Genomic DNA, 22492 nt, shown 5'->3' on the forward strand with positions numbered 1-22492 from the left:
AGAAGTTCCTACTAATATTATCCTTATTTTAATAACTGTGCCTACTGCAAGGGGTTGTTGCAAGGATTAAATGAATTAATACATGTAAATTGCTTAGAGCAGTGTCCGGGTCAGCCTGCAGGAATCGGGGAGGCAGGAGCGTGCATAGGTGAGAGAAGCAAGCAGACCCCAAATCAGGGTGCTGAGGACAGGAGGAAACCCTGGACCCAGCTCTCTCCGCAATCGTTTGCAGACTGGATCTGATAGATGGCCAGTGTCACCAAAATTAGATCAAGTCTGAACATTTTTCCTGTCTACATGTATTAAGACCATATTAAGACATGGGGTACGGAGTTGTTTTTCCTTTCGGGCTGGTTTTTATTGCACCCCATAGCTGTGGGGGCAGTGATGCTATAGCTCGGCCGGCCCTGCAGGCGGTGTGAATGGGAGGAGGTGGCCACACGGGTGGGCTTCAAATTGTCAACAATTAAGACTTCGTGCCACTAAATTATGTGGTTTGCAGTCCTCACCGCTGCTCTATTTCTGTGGAATCTGAAAGAAAAAGGCAATACACAACCCTGTCTTTTCTAAAGAGGATTTGGGTTTCCACAAATCCTGCAAAATCAATCCATTTCTGTTGGGGTGCAAGTAAGGGAGGGACTCATTTCATGTGGGACAGGTGTTACGGCTGGCCAGGACGTCTGCGGGTGGGCTGGTGCGTCCCCCTCTGCTGCCGGGGACCCTGATGTGCCACACAGTGAGGGTGTGACTTGGCAGGGCGGAGGGAAGGGTGTGCCTATGGTTCATGGCTAGTGGCAGGGCGGGAAGGAAAGAAGCTCCAAGGCGCCCACACATTTACCCAAGAACCCACCTCTGTGTTGGTGTAGAGAGTAGAATTCTTTAAATTTGTGGGTTCAAATGGTAATCTCCATCACTGCATGGGGGAGAAATGCAGAGTCTGGGCTTGGGAGCCAGACACACCTAAGTTTGAATCTAATCTCTGTCACTTAATGAGCTGAGCGACCACTATGTCTTCGACCTCAGGTCCCTCTATGGAAAGAAAGAATAATAGGGCACCTGGGTGGCTCAGCGGTTGAGCGTCTGCCTTCTGGCTCAGGGCGTGATCCCGGGATTCCGGGATGGAGTCCCACATCGGGCTCCCCGCAGGGAGCCTGCTTCTCCCTCTGCCTGTGTCTCTGCCTCTCTCTGTGTTTCTCATGAATAAATAAATAAAATCTTTAAAAAAAAAAAAAAAGAAGAATGTGACTTGGCAAGGTAGGTAGATCTCAGGATATTACGGATGCTCAGTAGATAAATGGGCCCAATAAGTGGCAACTGCCATCACCCTCTTCATCATCGTGGTCATTGTCCTGCCCTAACGCTCACATTCCATGGTCTTCGATGCATATTTGTGCCTGGCATGCATTCACAGTGCAGGCACATGAAATAAAAACAATCATCTCCATTACCTGCAAAGCTCTTTTTTTAAAAAAATATTTTATTTATTGTGAGAGACACAGAGAGAGAGGCAGAGACACAGGCAGAGGGAGAAGCAGGCTCCGTGCAGGGAGCCCGATGTGGGACTCGATCCTGGGACCTCAGGATCACGACCTGAGCTGAAGGCAGGCGCTCAACCACTGAGCCACCTGCAAAGCCATCCCGACCTGCAAAGCTCTTAAACCAGCCATAGTGGTGAGTGTCCTACGCACCCATTCCTTTATTGAGAGCTTCCATTCTAAGTGCCTTAACACGAATCAATTCATTAGTGCCCCCAACCACCCTATGAGGAAGGATTACTGTAATCCTATTCTACAGACAAGGAAGCCATTTGGCTAAGTCTTTATGTGAATCATTTAATGAAATCCTCAGACAGTCCATCGAAGTGGGTATCTCTCCAGCCAGAAACTGAATCTGAAACTTTGATTCACTGAGCCCTAGAAGGGATGGATGGCTAGAAAAATGAGATAGAGGAAATGGAGCTCTTGTCCCATCCACGGCCCCTGGGGAGGGGGAGGACTCAGCAAATGGGCGGGAGGTGGGGAGCCACCAAGAGGGAGTTGTGGCACCATGACTTAGAGGGAAGACAGCCCATGTGCCCCCTGTACCTCTGCTGGACCCCTTGCTTTTGCAGGCATGTCATCTCCTCCCCACTGCTCAGTCCGGCTTCTCTTCTCTTCACACTGCACTGAAGATGGGACCTCAGCCTCCAAACTATTCAGGGAGGCCCTGGTCATGTTCTCATTTCTGCCACATCAGGTGGTGGATCAACATCGGGGACCCTGCCCACAAAGAGGGAGGGGAAGGGGCATCGATCTCATTCTCTTCCTCCTCAAGACATTGCCTTAAATGAGAGTGGCTGGTTTTTAACCTGAAGCCCCTGAACACATACCTGTGGGATGTAACCACAAGGCCACCCTCCCCTTGCCTTTTTTTTACATTGATCCAGGGGGACTGGTTCTACTCTTGGCTCCAGATAAACACTTGGGCAACCTGTATGGCTTTTCCAGTCTCTCAAGAATACAAAGTTCCCCAGCCAGAACCTTGACTGTCCAGTCCCAAATGACAGCCACACCTTCCAACTTTAGGCAAAATGACAGCAATTGGCCACCCTCAGCTCATCTGTGTCGTGGTGGGAAGCCTTTCAAAGCCTTGCAGAGGGGGACAGCTGGCCTCTTCTTTGCTGGGCTCCTCCCTCATGCTGTAGGCTTGGAGGGGAGACAGGAAGAAGAGGCAAGAGAAGTAGAATTCTTACCTGACCAATATATAATCAGGACTTGGCATAGACTCTCTGGGCTTGGGAACATTCAAGGCTGTCTCTTTCCTTGGGTTCTTCAGAGACACCCCCACCCCCTTCCCACCCCCAGTACCTTCAGATTTGTAGTTCCGTTCATGTGGATTTTGCACGCTCTCGTGGTTCCTTCCTCAAACTCTTAGGAATCCAGTGGTTTCCCCCGCCAGCTTCTGTCTGCCAAAGCTCCTTCCCCTTCCTGGCAGCCATCCTGGGTCACAGCCATCTTGGACAAGACCCTAGTCACTTCCATGCTAGTGCTGTGCTCTCGAGCTTGACCCACTGGTCCATGGAAATGCTCCTACATCCCTTGTCCTCATAAACTGGCAGTGCAAACCAACAACAGAGCAGCAGTGAACTCTCCTTCCCTCTTACAACCACAGCAAATAGTCAACATCTCGCTCCCTGGAGATTTTCTTGGTCAGAGCCACACACAAGGCCACTGGACTCCCAACATACATTGAATCCTCTCACTAACCTTGAGGTTTGGGGCAGGGATTTCCCATCCTCCTGCCCTCTATGGGATAAGCAATGAGGGGCTTTTCTGTGGCCCTTTTTGCACATTCTTCTTCACAAATCTTTCATTATCTTCAATTCAGTTAACAGTTTTGCCATCAGTATGAGTGAGTGCTTTAAGCTTCATGAATCTAGTTCCCCATCACTCTAAGTCTTCTAGGGTGCTCTGCTCACAGTTTTGGAATATAGCACCTACTATCTTAGGGATTTCTTTCACTCTCTGACTTTTTTTTTACTCTCTATATATACACATATAATTTATAGGTAGATATACAGAAATATATACTGTAGTAAATATATAGTATATACAAATATATAAATGTATATATAAATATTATGAAATATAAAAACATTTATATATATATATATATATAGGATATATATAGTATATATCATTATTTTTTTTTACCCAAGGGTATCATACTATACACAATTTCCTGGACTTAATAATTTATCTTGGAGAGCTCTCCAAATTGAACATACAGAGCTTTCTCATACTTAATAGCTACAGAGTATTCATTGTATTATATGGCTGGATCCTAGTTTATTTAACCAGCTCCCCCATTGGTCATTTAAGTTGTTTGCAGTACATGGAGTGCTGCAGAGATATCCTTCCACATACATCTTTGTATAGTGTTGTGAATATATCTGTAGAGTACATTCCTGGCAGTATTAGTAAGTCACGCAATAATCGCATTTTTAATTTTCATGAGGGTCCTCGAATAGATCTGCATATTCACTTTCACCAAATATATATGAGAGTGCCTATGTCTCACAACCTGGATATTCATTCATTCATTCATTCATTCATCCATCATTCATTCATTCTTCCTTTCTCTTTGACGCTATCTTGCTGGAGGTTTGCCAATTACACTACTGGTTTTTTTTTTTTTTAATTAGAGGCTTGTTTTCATTAATTTCTGCTATTTTGCGGTTTTCTTCCTCCTACCTAGAAAGGGAATTTATCTGCATTTTTTCTATCTCCTTGATATAGATATTTAAATCTTACTTTCAGTTTTTCTTTTTTTCTAATACATGCTCTTAAGGCTACAATTTTCCTTCTAGCCTAACTTTGCTTTACACTACAAGTTTCAATATCATGTTTTCATCATCATTCAGTTCAACAAAGAGAAAATCTTAAATTAGAGGAAAAAAAGGCACATTAGCTTCAGAATAATTCTGCATATATTTTAAACCCACAAGATACTATTATTTTTCCTTTTTACATTTACTCTTTTATTTAGATTTACCCACATAACTGACCTTTTCATTCTTTCTTCTTATTTCCTGTATTTCTGTGCTCCAGTACCAGATCATTCTACCTGAATAATCTCTTGAGTATTTTTTAAAGATTTATTTATTTATTTGAGAGGGGGAGAGAATGGGGGAAAGAATACACAAGTAGGGGGAGGAGCAGAGGGAGAGGGGAAACAAACTTCCCACTGAGTAGCTCAACATGGGCTCAGTCCCAGAACCCTGAGATCACAACCTGAGCCAAAACTAAGTCAGACACTTAACCAACTGAGCCATCCAGATGCTCCAAGGATTTATTTTGTTGTGACTTTATTGATGACAGATTTCACTTGGTTTTCATTTTTCTGAAATGTATTTTTTTACAGATTTTATTTATTAATGAGAGACACAAAAGAGAGGCTCAGCTGAGCCAACAGGCATCCCTGAAAATATTTTTATTTCCCCTTCAATGTTGAAGGATATTTTTGCTGGGTATGGAATACTAGGTTGATTATTGCTTTCTTTTTAAAAAATATTATTATTATTTTTTTTTTTGATGATTGCTTTCTTAAAGCACTTTAAAAATGTTATCATGTGGGATGCCTGGGTGGCTCAATGGTTGAGTTCCTGCCTTTGGCTCAGGGCGTGATCCCAGGTCCAGGGATCGAGTCCCACATCAGGCTCCCTGCAGGGAGCCTATTTCTCCCTCTGCCTATGTGTCTGCCTCTCTCTCCCCCTCTCTCTCTCATAAATAAATAAATAAATAAATAAATAAATAAATAAATAAATAAAATCTTTTTTAAAAATGTCATCATGTTATGTCATGATTTACATCATTCCTGTTTCTGATGTCTCTTGTTTTGTCATAGTTTTGCCTCTTAGTGTGTCTTTTAATTTTTGATTGAATGCTACACATTTTAATGGAAAATTGTAACACCTCTTAATGGTGTTATCTTCCCCCAAGTAAGATTTACTTTTGTTTTTGGCAGTCTATTAGATCAGAGAAGACTGCATACATCCAATCATGAATTGAACTGATTGAAATAGGCTTCAATATTGTGGGAGCTGATCTCTTGTTCACCTATAGTGTAAACCTTCCCAGGTCCTCTGTTTGAAAGATTGGGCTATTTATCAGACCTGTCCTTCTTGGTGAACCCTGAACACTGATTATTGACTCTGTAGTGTCATGAGTCTGTTGTAAGATCCTCACAGCCTTTTTCTCAGCCTCTCAGACCCACACTCTGTATGAATGGGCACATGCTTCAGTGGAAAAGTTGTGCAGCATGGTGGACTTAAGTCATTGCATTTCCTTTATCTTCAGGTCTTGACCTCTAAAACTTTGGGGTTTTTTGATTCCTCCACAATGTGTTCAAAGAGATATTTTTCATTTTACTAAGCTGTTCTAGTTATTTTCACAGGAAGTTTGGTCCAATACAAACTAGTTCATCAGAGCCAGAAATGGAAGTCTAAAATCTCTTTATAGTTTCATTTAATGATGTTTTATTTTATTTTTTCATCAACATCAATCTATTTTAATTGCTGTAGCTACATAGTAAACATAAATATCTGGTAGGTCCCACTCATCTATATTTATTTTTTAAAGAATTTTTCAGGTGTGCCCGGTGGCTCAGTCAGTTGAGTGTCTCTTTATTTTGGCTCAGATCATGATTTTGGGGTTTTGAGATCAATCCCTACATCAGGCTCTGCACTGGGCATGGAGTCTCATAAGATTCTCTCTCTCTCTATCTCTCTCCCCCCCTCATTCCCTCCCTCTTCTGTCCTTCTCTAGGCAAAACAAAACAAAAGAGCAAAAATGAAGAAAAACAAAACAAAACTTAAAAGGATTTTTCAGGCTCTTCTCAAATGTTGCTTTTTATTATTCTAACCTTAACTTCATATGTCATTTTTCTAAAGTCATTGAATTCACAGATTAATTTAGAGAGCTGACTTTTTTTTTTTTTTTTTACTTTATGATAGTCACAGAGAGAGAGAGAGAGGCAGAGACATAGGCAGAGGGAGAAGCAGGCTCCATGCACCGGGAGCCTGATGTGGGATTCGATCCCGGGTCTCCAGGATTGCGCCCTGGGCCAAAGGCAGGCACCAAACTGCTGCGCCACCCAGGGATCCCGAGAGCTGAGATTTTTATGACATTGTCTCTCTACCTAGAAACATGATATTTTATTTATGAGTCTTAGTTTATGTTTGATAGTTTGAAGGTTTTCTTTATATGGCACTAACATGTAACTTGTTCAGTTTATTTCCCTATAGCTTACCCTTTTGTTGCTACATAGACAACATTATATTTTCCAACTCTATTATAGCTGTTGATTTGTATATGTTATTTATGTGTCCACCTGTTTATTTCAACACTTTTATTATTTCTAATAGGTTTTCTTTTTAGCTGATCTTGATGGAGGCATCCATGTGCCTACCATCTTCCACTGATGATGATGACAATGCACCTCAAAAAGTCTCAAATCACTGATGTAAGACATTTTGCTTTATATTGAAGACTCTGACATTCCCTGGAGCATCATCAATAGTATAGAAGACTTAGAGAAAGGTTCCAAGTCTCCCTTTTCTCTTGGCAGAGATAAGGGAAGAACTCTTATCCTAGAGCAAATTGGAATTCTCTGTGTCCATATGAGGGGGACCTTTGTCATAATTCAGGCAACAGGGATAAAAATATCATTGAAACCTTTCAAAGAAAGCCTGACAATACTTCTAAGAGTGTAAAATGTTTCATATCCTTTAACCCAGAAATTTCATTTGCAGGAGTATATCCTGAGAAAATACCTTCAAATGTCCACAGATACTTAGCTATAAGGATGTTTGCCTATCATTGTTGCAGTAAGGAATTTTTTGAAACAACTTAGTTGTTCCACAGTAGGGAAGTGGTTGTAGCAGTTTTGATATATCCAAATCAGAGGATATATATTCTGCAGCTACTGAAAATAATGCAGAAAATATTGATGATAAAATCAATAAATAAAATGAAATGAGGCTATGCTATGGCATGTGCAGTATGCTCATATTTGTAATGCATCCTTAGCTGTATAGCTTGGACTCCTGGCAGACAGACTGACTCTGAGTTTTGCTTTTAATCTCAGGTCAGGGAGTGCTTGATATGCAGAGAGCATATTCCTTGGGTCTTTTGCCAGAGGACAGTGAATCCTTGCCTTGTAATGTCACTTCCTCCAGAGGGCGCTAGCATTGTAGCAGGGCAAGTTTGGTGGGGCCAGCATGGAAAACAGACCATTCTTCAGCCCCAGACAGCAGCTTCATGATCACTTGGTGGAGGGCAGTGTCTCTAACTAAGGGGAGATGGGTCCTAAATTGGGAGACCAAGAGAGTAATGAAGCCTAAAGATCTCAAATCTTCAGCTGACACACTTCCTTCTGATACTGAGCCCCTAATGTGCTTGACACTTAAATATTCAATACACATTTGCTAATGTTATATATATATAATATGTTATATATATAACTATATATATAACAACATATATATATATAATATGTTATCTATGTCTACAAAAACACCACTGTGCCTGCCATGAAGACTTTTTACATGACCATGCAGAGCATTTTAGCTTCTCGAATGTGAAGAACCTAAAATCTCTCCAATCCGAATACCTTAGATGACAGGGAGATTAGAGAGGGTTGGGATTTGGCAGAGATAGAAATGAAGGCAATTCTGCAGGCAGCAATTGCCATGATAAGAGGGTGATTGGAGAACTGGATGGAAATGAGAAAGTCTGGGACATTTCGCCCCTTTCAGGAACAAATGTACCCTATTAAATCTGCCTTGTTGTGCACTGCTCTTTGGGTGTCTGGCAGTGGTACTTTCCGACTGCAGCATTGTACTGAGATGGCCTGAGGTGGCTCAACTTATTTGATTACACTGGTATAAATCCTCAAAACAATTCTTGTGAAGCTTTCCCTGTTTTACAGATGAAGATACTGAGGTTCAGAGTGGTCATATGACATGGGAGAACTGGCATTCCAACTCAGATTTGTCTGATGCCAAAGCCCCTATGCCATTTACTTCCCAGCATAGCTATAATAAATTCTAGGATTAAACTATGACCCTCAGGCCACCTGGAATTTATGTTACGCTTAGGCAGTGAGAAGAAGATGCTAATTAAATGAGTAATAGTTATTTGGGCAATTTCTGCTGTATAACAGATTGCCTCAAAACCCAATGGTATAAAACAACAACTATTGGGGCACCTGGGTGGTTCAGTTGGTTAAGTGTCTGACTCTTGATCTCAGCTGGGATCTTGGTCTCGGGATTGTGATTTCAGGCCCCTTAAAAGCAAAACAAAACAGGGCACTGAGTGGATCAGTGGTTGAGCATCTGCCTTTGGCTCAGGTCATGATCCCTGGGGTCCTGGGGATTGAGTCCTGCACTAGGCTCCCCGCCAGGGAGCCTGCTTCTCCCTCTGCTATGTCTCTGCCTCTCTCTGCATGTGTCTCTCATGAATAAATAAAATCTTTAAAAACAAAACAAACAAAAAAACAACTACCATATTTTTCTCATGATTTTGTGGGTCAGGAATTTGGGAAGTGCTCAGCTGGGCTGTTCTTTTTTGAGGGTTTGTCATGCAGATGCAATCAGACCCTGTGTGGGGCTGCAGTGATCTGAAAGCTCAGCTGGGCTGGACGTCCAGGGTGACCCAATCCCATGGCTGGGAGCTCAGCTATTTATGGTCTGCAAGGCAGTGGTTCTCACCCAGGGGTGATGTTGCCTCCCAGGGGCGTTTATGTCTAGTACAATAGGGGTACACTGGCATCTGGAGGATGGAGACCGGAGATGCTGCTGAACATCATGCAGTATACATCACAGCTTCCCACAACAAAGATTTGTCCACCCCAAAATGTTAATAGGGCCAAGGCTGAGAAACTCTGCTCCAAAACCCGGTCATCTCAGATGATTCAGACTTTTCACCTGGGGACTGGCTTCCCCCCGCAGGAGCTCCCCAGAGAACCAGGCAGAAACTGCATCTCCTCCTACGACCCAGCCTCAGAAGTCATGTGGCACCACTTCCATGGACTCTGTGGGTCAAAGTAATCACAACCTTGCCTAGACTCAAGGGGAGGAGAGGTGTGTGGATCCCACATCTCAGTGGGAGGGGTGTCAAAGAATCTGTGGTCACTGTTTAACCACCATAGAATGTGATGGGGAGTAGCACAAAGGAAGCAGACAGAGCCACAGGGCCACTGGGGGCTGTCATCTGGTCACCAGCTCGTCCTGCTGGGTGTTGGCCAAGCTGACACTGAGTCACTTAGACCAGCTCACAGGAACAGCTGCTGTCACTGGCTCAGAAGCCCTGTCAAGAACCCCCATACCCCAAACCCTTCATCAAGCGCTACTGGGCTTCCTCTAGATTAGTGGGAAGCTGAAATCAGGATGTCTGCATTGGACTATCCTTCCACTTCTCTCCTCCTCTCCAGTTAGATCCTGTCCACCCTGCCACACACACTCCCAGTTCTCCAACTGGACCCTCACTCACATCTGTAAGCTCACCTGTCTCTGAGCACCTAAGCACTTCATTATTGGCTTGGGCAGGGAAGTGTGCCATTAGTGATTTAATCTCCACAAGACATTTCTCCCTAATTGCTAGTCATGGATGATAATTAACAACTGTTAATTCCCGACAATTAACAAGCTAATTCTTAGAGGTAATGGCACCAGGGCAATCATCTTTAAAGGCTCAAAGCTGCCGTGGTTCTGGGCCCCAAGCTCCAAAGGATGACACTGCATTTTGGCATCTCCAGCCCAGAAATTAACTGGGGCCCTACCTTTTTGTTTACAAGGGCAGTGATTGGATGATTGATGACTCTAATCTTTAGTTTTCTTCCTGGATATATGGGGAGTTTTTTTAATAAGCTTTGCCGAGCACAGAACAATATAAAGAAAATCAAATGCCCATAACCTTATGACCTGAAAGTATCCACCATCAACATTTTGGTTTATTTCTTCCCAGTCCATGAATTTTTTTTCATAGCGGAGCTTCTGGCAAACATGTGGTGTTACCTCCAGCTTTATTCATTTAATGTTATAGCGTAAACATCTTGTCTGCTGGTGGCAACTTAGAAAAAAAGGTCTACCTCCCCCACGAGAAAAATCAAATGGATGTTGCAGCCAAGGGAGAGGATTCATGAGAAGGAGAAGCTACCGTGGAAAAGCAAAGGCCTGATTATATGGGAACTAGGACTTCATTCTAGACCAGAAGGTCTTCAAGGGATGGCTGTCCCTGCCCTACCGGCTGAAGACATCGGCTGGAAGAATTTGTGCACAGTCACGGGGGGAGAAAGGCTGGGAACTAAGATGCTAACAGTGGTATTGCTTTCAGAGTGGGCAGGTGCACTAACTTCCCTCCTCATGTCATTTCCCATGTGGCACAGAGGGAAAAAAACATTGGATCAGCATTCAGAAGATTTCCAGTTCACACTCTTGTCCCTCCACGGAGCTGGCTGTGCGATCTCAGGTAAAAGCTCTCCTCTGGACCTTGATTTTCTTAAATGTGCTTTGAGGAGAGCATTAGTCTTCCCGCCCTGGAAGATGGTGTTCAGGATCAGAAATACCGGGTTAGAGCTCACCTCTCAGTGTGAGAAGATACTCCGGCTGACTCCCCCAAAGTAAACCCCGTAGGGTCAGGAGACAGCCTTTATGTGCCACTTGGCTAGTCCGAAGACAATGTTCCAAAATACCACGTCGCACGCATTTCTAGATTCCCCAGGGACCTGCTCTGGAGGTGCCTCTTCACCACAAATTTCTTGAACCTGTTTATTTCCTCAGTAGGGAGATGATGTAGCCGGAGCATAGACTTGTACTGACCCAGAATGACAAGTGATGAGAGGCCATGAGGAAGATACCTTCCCAAGATGCCCTCTCTGGCTCTCTGTGTTTTCTTAAGGCCACTGCTGCTTCCCATTGTGGGCCCTCCTGCTCTCTCAGGGTGCACTTGAACCTCAGAGTCCTTCTTAACACAGAGAAGTCCACCACAGCCGAGTTCATGCCTCCATCTCTCCCCAAGCTCTTGGGGAGATCTCATGCTATACCTTAATTGTGTCGGGGCTGCCTTGGTTCTCACAATAGGAACCCTTCAAGGGCAAGGAGAGGGTTGTGTTCATCTTGCCTTCCATGTGGGCATAGAGGGTTTCTCAGAGAAGAAAGGGGGGGACCCTTGCAGTGGCCTGTCAAGAGAGCTGTGGGTTCCTGATGGGGAGAGGAAGCACCCCTATCATCATGGCCTGGCCTGTCGGTCTTCATTCATCCAGTGAATGAACCCCCTGGGTGGGGTTGACTTTAGTTACCTCCCCAAGGCCCCCCATTTTGGCTTCCTCAGAGCTGTGGATGCTACCACCAGTTCACCCTCTCTCCTGCCTCCAGAGCCCACTTCCTTGGCCACAGGCCACCCGGTGACCTCTGGGAAGATGAGTGGCTGCGGGAGGAAGGCCCTGACCCTGCTGAGTAGTGTCTTTGCTGTCTGCGGCCTGGGTCTCCTGGGCATTGCGGTCAGCACCGACTACTGGCTCTACCTGGAGGAGGGCGTGGTCCTGCCCCAGAACCAGAGCATGGAGCTCAAGATGTCCCTACACTCGGGCCTGTGGCGTGTCTGCTTCCTCGCAGGTAAGGGCACCCCAGGGTGGGCCAGCCCTGCCCCAGAGAGAGAGAGAGGAGCAGCCCTTGCCCCCTGGAAAACCCACTTAAGAATCTCCTTGTTGGGAAGAGATGCTCCCACTCTAAGGGGGCAGTTCACCAGGGATGGTCCTTGGGAATTCTAGGCAATGCTTCCTGCAGCAACCATGGCTGATTCCAAACCCAAGCCCTGAGTCACAGTGTCCACTGGAGCAGAGCCTGTCATCTCCTGGCACCTGAGTACCCCTCACCTGAGAGCTGAAGGTAGCCACGCCTTCCCCATCCTTCCCCATACTCTGCCTCCCAGGCAGAATGAGACTGGCCTCACATGGGTCTGGAACTGCCCTTGGATGTCTTAGCTCATGGAGTTATTGGCCCCCGGGCCTCCCCACAACACTCCAAGGCAGGAGTTCTTATTTCCACTTTACAAATAAGCAAGTGAAGATCCAAGGAGGCAAAGTAAGTGTCATGTCCACTAGTTTACAGAATGGAAAATGTTTAGCAGTGTCCTTGTCCCAATGCCATGAAAAGGGAAAGAGAAAACACAGATGCAGGTCCTTCCAAATCTGCAAGATGGTACAGGCTTTGATCCCCCCTATCTGGACCTCCCTCCAGTTGGTGAAGACTTCTCTGGAATCCTTGAGTTGCTTTTCCAAACATTTTGTCTCTTTATCATGGCCCAGAATGAGCCTGCACAAGAAAAGCATCTCCATGCCCTGAGACTGGTCGCAAGCTGGCTGGAATCCCCCATGATGTGACCATTGAGCCTTTCTTGAAGGGCCCTGCCACCTACGTGTACACTGGGCAGAAGGAGCAAGCGGTCCTCCCAGCTTTATACAGTAGGGCTTTGGAGAATGAAGATAGTGATGGGCGCCCAGTGGTAACCAGTAGGGAGGACATCTCAAGGCCTGGCCTCCTGGGAGACTTGTTGGTCTACTTCGGGAATGGCTTCTGACACTGACCTCACCTCCCACTGCCCTAGACTATGTGACATCAGTCTCTACTTAAATCTGAAGCAGAGTTTGAAGTCACTAGGGTCTGGCTTCCAAAATGATTGACAAGGCTTTTGGGCTTCTGTTCCATGACATCCACGCTGGGGAATCTGAGCCAGCCATGCACCATCATCAGCAGGGTCTGCCCCAAATCAACAAGACAGCCACCAGACGTGTTACTCAAGCTCAGGTTTGCAGTGCGGACTGCTCTTCTTGTGACTCGTGGTGCTTGGGTCCATTTTCCCAATCGTGTTTCTCCGGGGAAGATGTGATGTCAGGAGGCACCCCCACCCCTACTGTGGATCCCTAGCCAGGGATGGAAACCCCCTAGGTTTAGATCCAGCCCAGGTGCAAATATACAGTGGGTCACAGACCCCAGAGGCATTTAGGGGATATTTGAATGTATTAACTTCAAATCCATGTTCAAGAATCACCTGGAAACATAAAGGATTGTTGTCTTCACAGGTGAGGAGCGGGGACGCTGCTTCACCATAGAATATGTGATGCCCATGAACACCCAGCTGACATCTGAGTCTACCGTCAACGTTCTAAGTAGGTACCTCAGACTTTCTGACCTGGGTCAATGGCTGGATAGAGAGCAAGTGGGGCGAGGGGAAGAGTCAGGGTGACCAACTTGCTTCTCAAGAGCTAATGGCCTTAGACTCAGCTGAGGGTGCCGACCTCAGCTCCCCAGAGCTTCTCTGCCGATTATTCTTCCAGTGGTGACAACAGCTTGCTGGAGTCTCCAAGAGAGAGGGCATGCTTCAGCAAAATACCACAGGCCAGCTTGTTTATGAACAACAGAAATTTATTTCTCCCAATCATGGAGTGAAGGGCCTCTCCCTGCTCAGAGTTGGTGCCTTCTTGCTATGTTCTCACTCACACAGAGGAAGTGGCGAGGGAGCTCTGTGGGGTCTCTCTTATAAAGGCATTGATCCCAGTCATGAGCTTCAAACCATAGCACTCAGGGAACTGATGCAAACTCTCTGGCCCCCAAGAATATTGACTTCATGGCCTTTGCCTCACCAGGGGTGATTCTGGCCCCAGGTGTGGACTTGCAGTACAGTTCTGATACGAATCACCCCAAGTTAGCACAAAGTCACTGGCTAAGGACTCAGTCCCCAACGAGACTACCCTCCCTTCACACACCAGCTGGAAGTTCAGGAGGCCCCAAGGCAAACCAGCATTTCTGACCAGCTGGCTACCAGTCAGGGGTTCCTATGACCCCCCCAGGTTCAAAAATTGCTAGAACAATTCATAGAACTCAGGAAAGCACTATACTTATTATCACAGTTTTATTATAAAGGGTTCAGGTCAAGACCAGCCAGATGAAGAGGCACATAGGGCCAGATCTAGGAGGGCACCAAATGCCAAGCTTCCGTGTCTTCTCCCCATGGAATCAGGACATGTCACCATCCCGACACCTGGATATGTTTACTAACCAGGAAACTCAATCAGGCTTTGGCGCCAAGTTTTTACTGGGTTTCATTATGGAGGTGTGATCGAGTGAGCCATCCATCATGAGACTGGACATAATCTCCAGACCCCCCTCCCCTTCCCAGGGTCAGGCCTGTATCTCATGGTTCAAAACTCCAATCTTTTAATCACATGGTTGGTCTTTCCAGCACTCCCCACCCCCACCCCATTCTGGTCCTGGGTCAGCCGATTGGAAGACTCTCTGGTATAGTCCGGGGGCCCAGCATGAATATCAAAGACACTCTTATCACTTGAGAAATTCCAGAGATTTAGAGGTTATCTCTCATGAACCAAGGACTAAGACAAGATATGTTTATTATGCAGACCATTCCCCAAGTAATTCTAAGTTGAAGAAAACAGAGGCCAGGAACTGTCTCCTGAACCACTCAGAGATAGATGCTTTTCCCCATGGAGAGGTACATGCCCCCAGGAGAGGACATGAGATGAGTGACTAGGCCCTTCCACAGCTGCCATATGGGATGCCCAGGAGGGAGCCATTTGCACTGGAAGAGAAGATGGAAGCATGTTGGCACTTGAAGTCAAACCTCCCAGCCCCACCTCAGGGACAAAAAGCCCTTCCAGCACTGGGAGATCCCTGGGCCACCCAAGGAGGGCATGGAGCCCAGAGAGCTCATGGGCCAGGGGACTTTGGGGACCAGTTGGCGGACACTGCCAGAAACACTCGACCTGGGAGGGGAACAGTAGGTAAGGCCATGGGAGGCTGACAGTGTCCTCTTGTCCCCTCAACTAGAAATGATCCGCTCAGCCACACCATTCCCTCTGGTCAGCCTCTTCTTCATGTTCATTGGGTTTATCCTGAGCAACATCGGACACATCCGTCCCCATAGGACAATACTGGCCTTTGTCTCAGGCATCTTTTTTATTCTCTCAGGTAAGTTGTGCTGTTTTCTTTTGGGCATTCTGAACTCTTGGTATTTGACTCCTCCACGGCTCTGCTCTGGGAAGTGCTGATCACAGCTGTGGGCCCCAGGCAGAACTGAATCAGAGCAAGGGAGACCTCTGAGGACCTCGAGCCCATCCATGACCCCCGGAGGAGGACAGAGCTGACGGGGTTCCTTGGGGCAGAGCTGGGATTACAACCCAAGGCTCTCTCCTCACTCCCCACTGTCACCACCTCTTATTCTTAGTCCCACCAGTAATGAATATTCTCATTTTTGAAAGGGTGACTTCTTTCTGATTTTGCATGAAAGGTAAGTACAATCTGCCTTTGAAACAGTGGTCTCTCTACTCCCAGCCCTCAGCTATCCTCAGGAGACTCCTACCATCCCCTTCACTTTCCAGTCTCACCCATCCCTGGGTCCTTAAAAATGGATCTGTTTTCCTGGAGAGACACCAAGTTGTATTTCATTCATTCATTCACTCATTCATTCATATGTATCAGGCCTTGTTCTGGGTGCTGGCATCACTGCCCATGAAAAGGTCAGTGCAGTGGGAGATACAAACAAGTAGAGAGTAAATAAGAACATAGCAGGAGAAGCAAGGACTATGGGGCTGAGAGCAGTGGCTGAAACTCAGACCAAGGGTTGGTCAGGGAAGACTACCAGGAGAAGAGGATCTAAAGGATGAGCAGGAATTAGGTAAAGAAGTGAGGTTGGGGGTGGGGATGGAAAAGGAGCCTGGAGGAAAGAGAGAGAATGGAGCACTGGGGAGTTCGTAGCTCATTATGGGAGGAGCATAATGTGGAATACAGTAGGAGGGGAGACAGGAAGGCATCTGAGGTCGCCTGATGGATTTTGGACATTGTGAGAAACCTCAGAAGGATTCTGAGCTGGGAGATGCTGCTATAATCATATTTGGAGATTTTAGAATGACCACTCTGGGGAATGGAGGGAAGGATGAAAGCAAGATGGAAGCAAGACAGGGGCAGCGGGAGCAGGCAAGGGGCTATTTCAGTAGCACAGGAGAGAAGTGATGGTGACCCAAACTAAGGGATGATAGGAAAGAAGAGAAATGAGAGGATTCAGTGGCATCTGGGGGTAAACTCAACAGGACAAGGACTGGGTTTTCAAGGGGAGAATCAAGGGTGGGGCCAAGTTCCTGCTTGGGCAATGTGTGGGTGACACATTGCATCGTTGAGCTAGAGACCAGAGGAGAAGAAGCAAATTAGGGCCAAGTTCGTGAGTTTAGTGTGGGAAATGCTGTTTGCAGTATCCATGTAACATCTGAGAGGTGGTGTCCCAAAGGCTGCCAGGGTTCAGAGGCTTATGGAAGGGACCTGGACCCAAAATAGAGATTAGGAGCTAAGAGCTTAGGGAGTAGGAGAGGGACCCCTGGATAGGGATGAGGTTACTCACGAGGAGTGTGCAGAATGAGAAGACTAGAGGATGTGGGAAATCAAGATGGGCTCTTTCTCCCCTTTAACGTGACCTGTGCATTTCCACGAGGACCTTTTCTTTAGGAGATAATACTTCAGACAGACGAGTGACCCTCAGGGCATGTATTTGAGTCCTGGAGCCCTGGGAGGGCCTAGGGCTCAGATGGAAGCCGGGTAGGTGGATGCCTTGAATAATGGAGGGATGGATAGATGGATGGATGGAAGGAAAGGACAGAGGGAGGGAGGGAGGGGAGGGAAGAAGGAAGGAAAGAGTAAAAATAGCTCCTGGGCACCAGATTTTCTGATTGCCACCTGACTCCCAAGCCAGTTTGGATTCCCTTTCTCAACACTTTCTTATCAGGATAGCTTAGGAGCCAGGTGACAAACAGAATGCCTGATGCCCAAGAGCTTTCCTCTCTCCCTCCCTCCTTCTCTCCTTTCTTCCTTCTTTCCTTCTTTCTCCTTCCATCCTTTCTTCCATTCTTCTGTCCATCTTTTTTTCAACCAACCCACCCCTCTTCCATCCATTCCTCCGTCTGTTAATCCACCAATCCAACAACTATTTATTGAGCACCGGCAGTGTCCTCGGCCTGCCTTCAGCATGGTGCCATCTCCACCTAGTCCAAGAGGTACAGACTATGAACATCAAAAGAGTCAAGGCTATATAGTAGCTTCGAGGCACCTGAGGTTTTTCAGCAGTGGGCAATAGGATAGAAATCTCCAAATGAAGGGGGGCCACATGAAGTTGCTTTAGTGATACCAACAGAGAAGGTTCGCTTGGGCCAGCAGTGATTCCAACATGACTTAAGCACCAAGGCAGGCTGGAGTCACATCACTTTTCCTTTAATGGTCCTCCTTCAAGATGCCCTAGTTGAATCGTGGCAGTGGAATTAAGCCCAAACACCTCGGAACAGAGTAATTATTTATGTCCTGATTCAATGACAGTAACTAGCTGAGGGACAAGTGCCTGAGGCGATCACTTGCATGATGGCGCAGGAGTTTGGGCCCCATTGGCCTCTTGATTGATCACTTGCCAGAACCTGGACAAACTCACTTTATCCCTCTTGCCTCATGATCTCAATATGCCACCCCCACAGCCAGCAGGGCTGTGAAGACCATGGGCCACTCAATCTCCACAAGGATGTTACTACCCACGCTGGAGATGGGGATGGGAGGCCACTTGCTGGCTCCGTGGCTCACACCCTTAGTTCACATTAGCATCAGCTGGGGAGCTTTTATGACAGCACCACGCCAGGGCCCCATCCCAGGCCACATGACCCAGAATGTCCAGGGATGAGGCTCAAGCAAGTATGTCTGACAGGTGATCCTGACGGGCAGGTGGGGTGAGAGCCATGGGACTTCCATGGCTCAGAAGAGGGCTGGGCAAGGAGCTGTGTTCCCCACAACTCTCTGCTTTCTAGCAGGTAATGGTCTAAGTAAGGTCTTTAGGAGGAGAGCATCTGCTTTTCTTCAAGTCCAGAATGAGAGCACTGTTACCACGAGGCCCACGGCGGCTTTCTTCCTGAACCCCAAGGGGAGACAGGTGCCCCATGAGCAAACTCCCAGGGTCTCATCACTAAGCAGCCCCCTTGCCTTGATGCAGGCCTCTCTCTGGTGGTGGGCCTGGTGCTCTACATCTCCAGCATCAATGATGAGATGCTCAATAGAACCAAGGACGCGGAGACCTATTTCAACTACAAGTATGGGTGGTCATTTGCCTTTGCTGCCATCTCCTTCCTTTTGACAGAGGTAAACACCCCCTTCCATCCCCCACTGCCCCTGCAGGGTGGTGGGAGTGGGTGCCTGGGCTGAGTGGGGAGACCTTTACAAGCACCCCAGCCCCACCCACTCTGGTGCCCTTTGTCCTCCCCAGAATGTGTCACTTCCGACCTTCCCGGGGCTGCTCATCCAGGACACCCCCGCTCTGTCCCCCCACCCACCTCTCTCCGGCTCCCACTGCTCTGTGCAGACCCCAGCCGGAGAGCAAGGCCAGGCCCCCAGCAGGGAGCTCCCCTCTGCTTTCTCCTCACTGCAGAGTGCTGGGGTGATGTCCGTGTACCTGTTCATGAAGAGGTACACCGCCGAGGACATGTACCGGCCCCACCCCGGCTTCTACCGTCCTCGCCTGAGCAACTGCTCCGATTACTCAGGCCAGTTCCTGCATCCGGACGCCTGGGTCCGGGGCCGCAGCCCCTCCGACATCTCCAGTGACGCCTCCCTGCAGATGAACAGCAACTACCCAGCCTTGCTCAAGTGCCCCGACTATGACCAGATGTCATCTTCCCCCTGCTGAGCCTCACTGCCTTCCTCCCTGGACTGTGGACAGCCAGATAGCCCTTCCCGTGCTCCCCTGATGGCCTGTGAGCCCCAGGCCCTTGGTTGACAGGCCCAGGCTGCGCCCCCCCCCCCACGCTTCGCTGTTGTCACTTGACCCATGTCATCTCCACTGTCTCCACACTTCCCCCAGAGTAGCTCTAAGGGGCCCAGGGTGGGTGTCAGGAGTCTGGAGCCAGGGGCCAGCTGATTGGCTGAGAGCAGGGTGTAGCCCCGCCTCTTATGTGCCAATCACTCCCACAGCTCTCCCCTTTCCTGGGAGAGGTGGCTGTTCCAGCTGTGAGTTTGTCCCTACACACCCAACTTCGTGGCCCCAGGCCAAGGCCAGGGCTGAGACGGACCCAGCCGGACTTGTGCGCCTACCAACTAACTAGCCTGGCCCTCGTGTTCATATGAGCCATCAGGCCCCAAGGTGACTCTCCTGCGGAGGTCTGGCTGGTTCAAAATTGCCAAGCAGTGTTCCTCCTGAAATCCTTTATCCTTTTTGGTTACCCACACCAGTCTGTAAGACATACCTTCCTGTGCTCTCCACCTCCCCCTCTGCCCCACAGGTGTGAATCTTCCCTCCCCTCCTCCCACCAGGAAGAGGACCGAGCTGCTGCCCCCCCTTGGTCCCTAAGCAGCTAAGAGTGGGTCTGAGGCCACTCTGATGAAGTCACAAAGCGGTGTTAATGGCTGATGATGTCTTAATATATATGGCCCCTATAACATATTTAACAGGGGTCTTTAATGCCTTAACCCAAGAAGTGACTCTGACAAGAATTTCAGATTTTGGCTGGTCTGAGTTAGTATTATCAGGCACTGGGGGTTTCAGGCCCTGGGGAATACGATCCGTGCTCATGTGGGCAGTATCTCTCGCCCAAGGCCCTAAAATCTAATCATGTAGCTACATGTCTAAACCACCTAAGTAGAAGGCAGCTTTCAGAGAAGCTGCCTGGGATTTGGAGCTGGATTTGCTGACACTTGGTGCATTTTGAGTCTAAACAAGCCAGACTTGGGATGATCCAGCTGCTCTCCTGAGGATGCCCATGAACATTTGGGGGTTGTCATTTAATCCTAATACAGGCAGTATCTGCTTCCTGGATTTGGGACATATATAGGCGATCAGCTGCTTCCAGAAGACGAGGCAGGGTGGTGCCCATTTTCCTAGTAGCAAACCTGAGCTGGGAGGTACCAAACACCTTCCATGAAGTCCACGGTGGTGGGGGGTGGGGGGATCGGTGGCAGGACCACTGCAGGACGTGACCCCACCCACCCCCGCCCCGAGTTCTCCAGACACCATCTCAGTGTGTCCATTTCTGGTTTGAGGTTGTGAGAAGCCAACAAGGCCAGGCCCTCTGCTGTGTGTTTTTGCCACGCCAGCTTTTCCCTCTTGCTCTTGCTGTCTTTGAGATAGCGTTAGGCTCCAGATTCACAGAGCCATCGTGGGCAACACGTAGACTCTGGAAAGCTGTACAGAAGACCACACAACCGTGTGTACGGACTTGGAAAGGACAGTCTATTAGTTTTCTAGAGCTGCCATGACAAAATGCCACAGACCCGATGGCTCGAACACCAGACATCTCTTTTCTCACAGTGCTGGAGACCAGAAGTCAACATCAAGGTGTCAGCAGATTTGCTTTCTTCCTCAGCCTCTCCTTGGCTTGCAGATGGCCAGCTGTCTTCTAGATGTGTCCTCATAGGGTCTCTTCTGTGCTCGTGGACACACCCCTCGTGTCCACATTCCCTCTCACAAGGACAGCAGTCAGATCGGAATAGAGCCCATCCTAAGAGCCTCATTTGACCTTCATCACCTGTCCAAAGCCCTGTCTCCAAATGTAACCTCCAAATACAGTCACATCCTGAGGTTCTGGAGGTGAGGGCCTCAACATATGACCTGTGGGGTGGGGGGGTGTGCACAATTCGGCAGGTACAGGCGGGTTGCTTCGTAGCTGGATTATTCCACTTGCTTCACAGCATAGTTGAAGGGAAGATTCCAGAAGCCGATTGTGATCCCAGTTCGGCCACTCTCTGAGCATGGATCCTTGGGCAACCCCGTCTGCTTTGAGGGGCTTGGCCCAAATGATTTCCCTCCTGCCCACCTGCCCCCAACTCTAGTGATTCAGCCTCATGTAGAAAGCTCTAGATTGCCGTCCTATGTGACTTTTCAATCCTTGCCTCAAAACCAATAGCAACCGTAAACCCAACTCAACCTCCCAGTCCATTGGCACCTTTGAAACGACTGCCGTACTCTGGTTGCTGTTTACAGAATAAAATGGAAACCACATTCTCCCACTGCAGAGGAACGGGTTAGCGCGGTGCAGACCAGTAGGTGGCATTTCCAAACTGGACGGCCGTTTAGATGTGCTCTTCTCTCATTTTTGTCAATGTAATTACCCTCTTCAAATGCACTTTTCTGCCCCCTTGAGCTTTCTTTCTCTGTCACTGCGCCAGGCTTGTTTGTGTGCACATGAAAAAAAAAAAAAGAAAGAAAGAAAGAAAGAAAGAAAGAAAGAAAGAAAGAAAGAAAGAAAGAAGGAATCCATTCCTGAACATAAGCTGACTGTGGACTGTGACATCACTAGGATGAGGCTTTATTGGCCTGATGCTGGGCTGCTAAGTTTAGGACCTTGTGCCTTGGGAACGTGCAGTTTATGCTTATCTTAGGGACAGGTTCTGGGTCATTGTCATCTCTCACCAGGGACGGGGGATAGACCAATCATTGCACAACGCTTACAGCTCCCTTTCCCATCTATACATCTCAGAACTGGGGATCTGTTTGCAGCCTCTCTCCACCATCAAAGGATTTCATCAAATATTAAAGTGCATAAACTCAGAAATTATAATTAGGGTTTTTTTTTTTCCCAGTGCACTTGCTGATCTCTTGTTTCCTCAAGCATTTGAAAAAGATGCATTGAGATTTTTTTCTCACCTTCAAAAACTTGGAGAGGGAGGGTAATAAACTCAAGTCTGATAAATTATGGAGTAAAAGCACTCAGGGTTGCCAGTGGTTGGACAGGATTAATTCCACGGCTGGTTCCCTCCCACGTGGAGCTCACCAGCCTCCCTCTTGCCCCAGGGGTGACTAAGTGACAGCCCCTGCCCCACCGGGTGGCCTTCACAGGAATGGCCTGATATTGGGCCTGTGGACTGAGTTGATGGGGAGGCATGGGGGCGGGTGTTAATCCATAAGTGCCACCAGCTTCTCAGTGA

At 47.6% G+C, this 22492-nt stretch overlaps 1 protein-coding gene across 2 annotated transcripts in view; it reads left to right on the forward strand.

Annotated features, from left to right (window-relative positions):
* Positions 1–22119, forward strand: part of CACNG5 (calcium voltage-gated channel auxiliary subunit gamma 5) — a 39108-nt gene extending 16989 nt beyond the window's left edge. The window contains exons 2-7 of one of the 2 annotated variants that reach the window (XM_072746760.1): positions 10927–11009; positions 11915–12154; positions 13621–13707; positions 15383–15523; positions 18570–18715; positions 19002–22119. In XM_072746760.1, coding sequence (XP_072602861.1) covers positions 11959–12154; positions 13621–13707; positions 15383–15523; positions 18570–18715; positions 19002–19259 — 828 coding nt within the window. In that variant the 5' untranslated portion in view covers positions 10927–11009; positions 11915–11958 and the 3' untranslated portion in view covers positions 19260–22119. Of the gene's footprint in view, positions 1–10252; positions 11010–11914; positions 12155–13620; positions 13708–15382; positions 15524–18569; positions 18716–19001 lie in introns of those variants that run through there. The other variant, XM_025999621.2, reaches the window with a different exon arrangement.
* The last annotated feature ends 373 nt before the right edge of the window (positions 22120–22492 follow it).

This window comes from Vulpes vulpes, chromosome 2, assembly GCF_048418805.1.
Source record: "Vulpes vulpes isolate BD-2025 chromosome 2, VulVul3, whole genome shotgun sequence".
NCBI lineage: Eukaryota > Metazoa > Chordata > Mammalia > Carnivora > Canidae > Vulpes > Vulpes vulpes.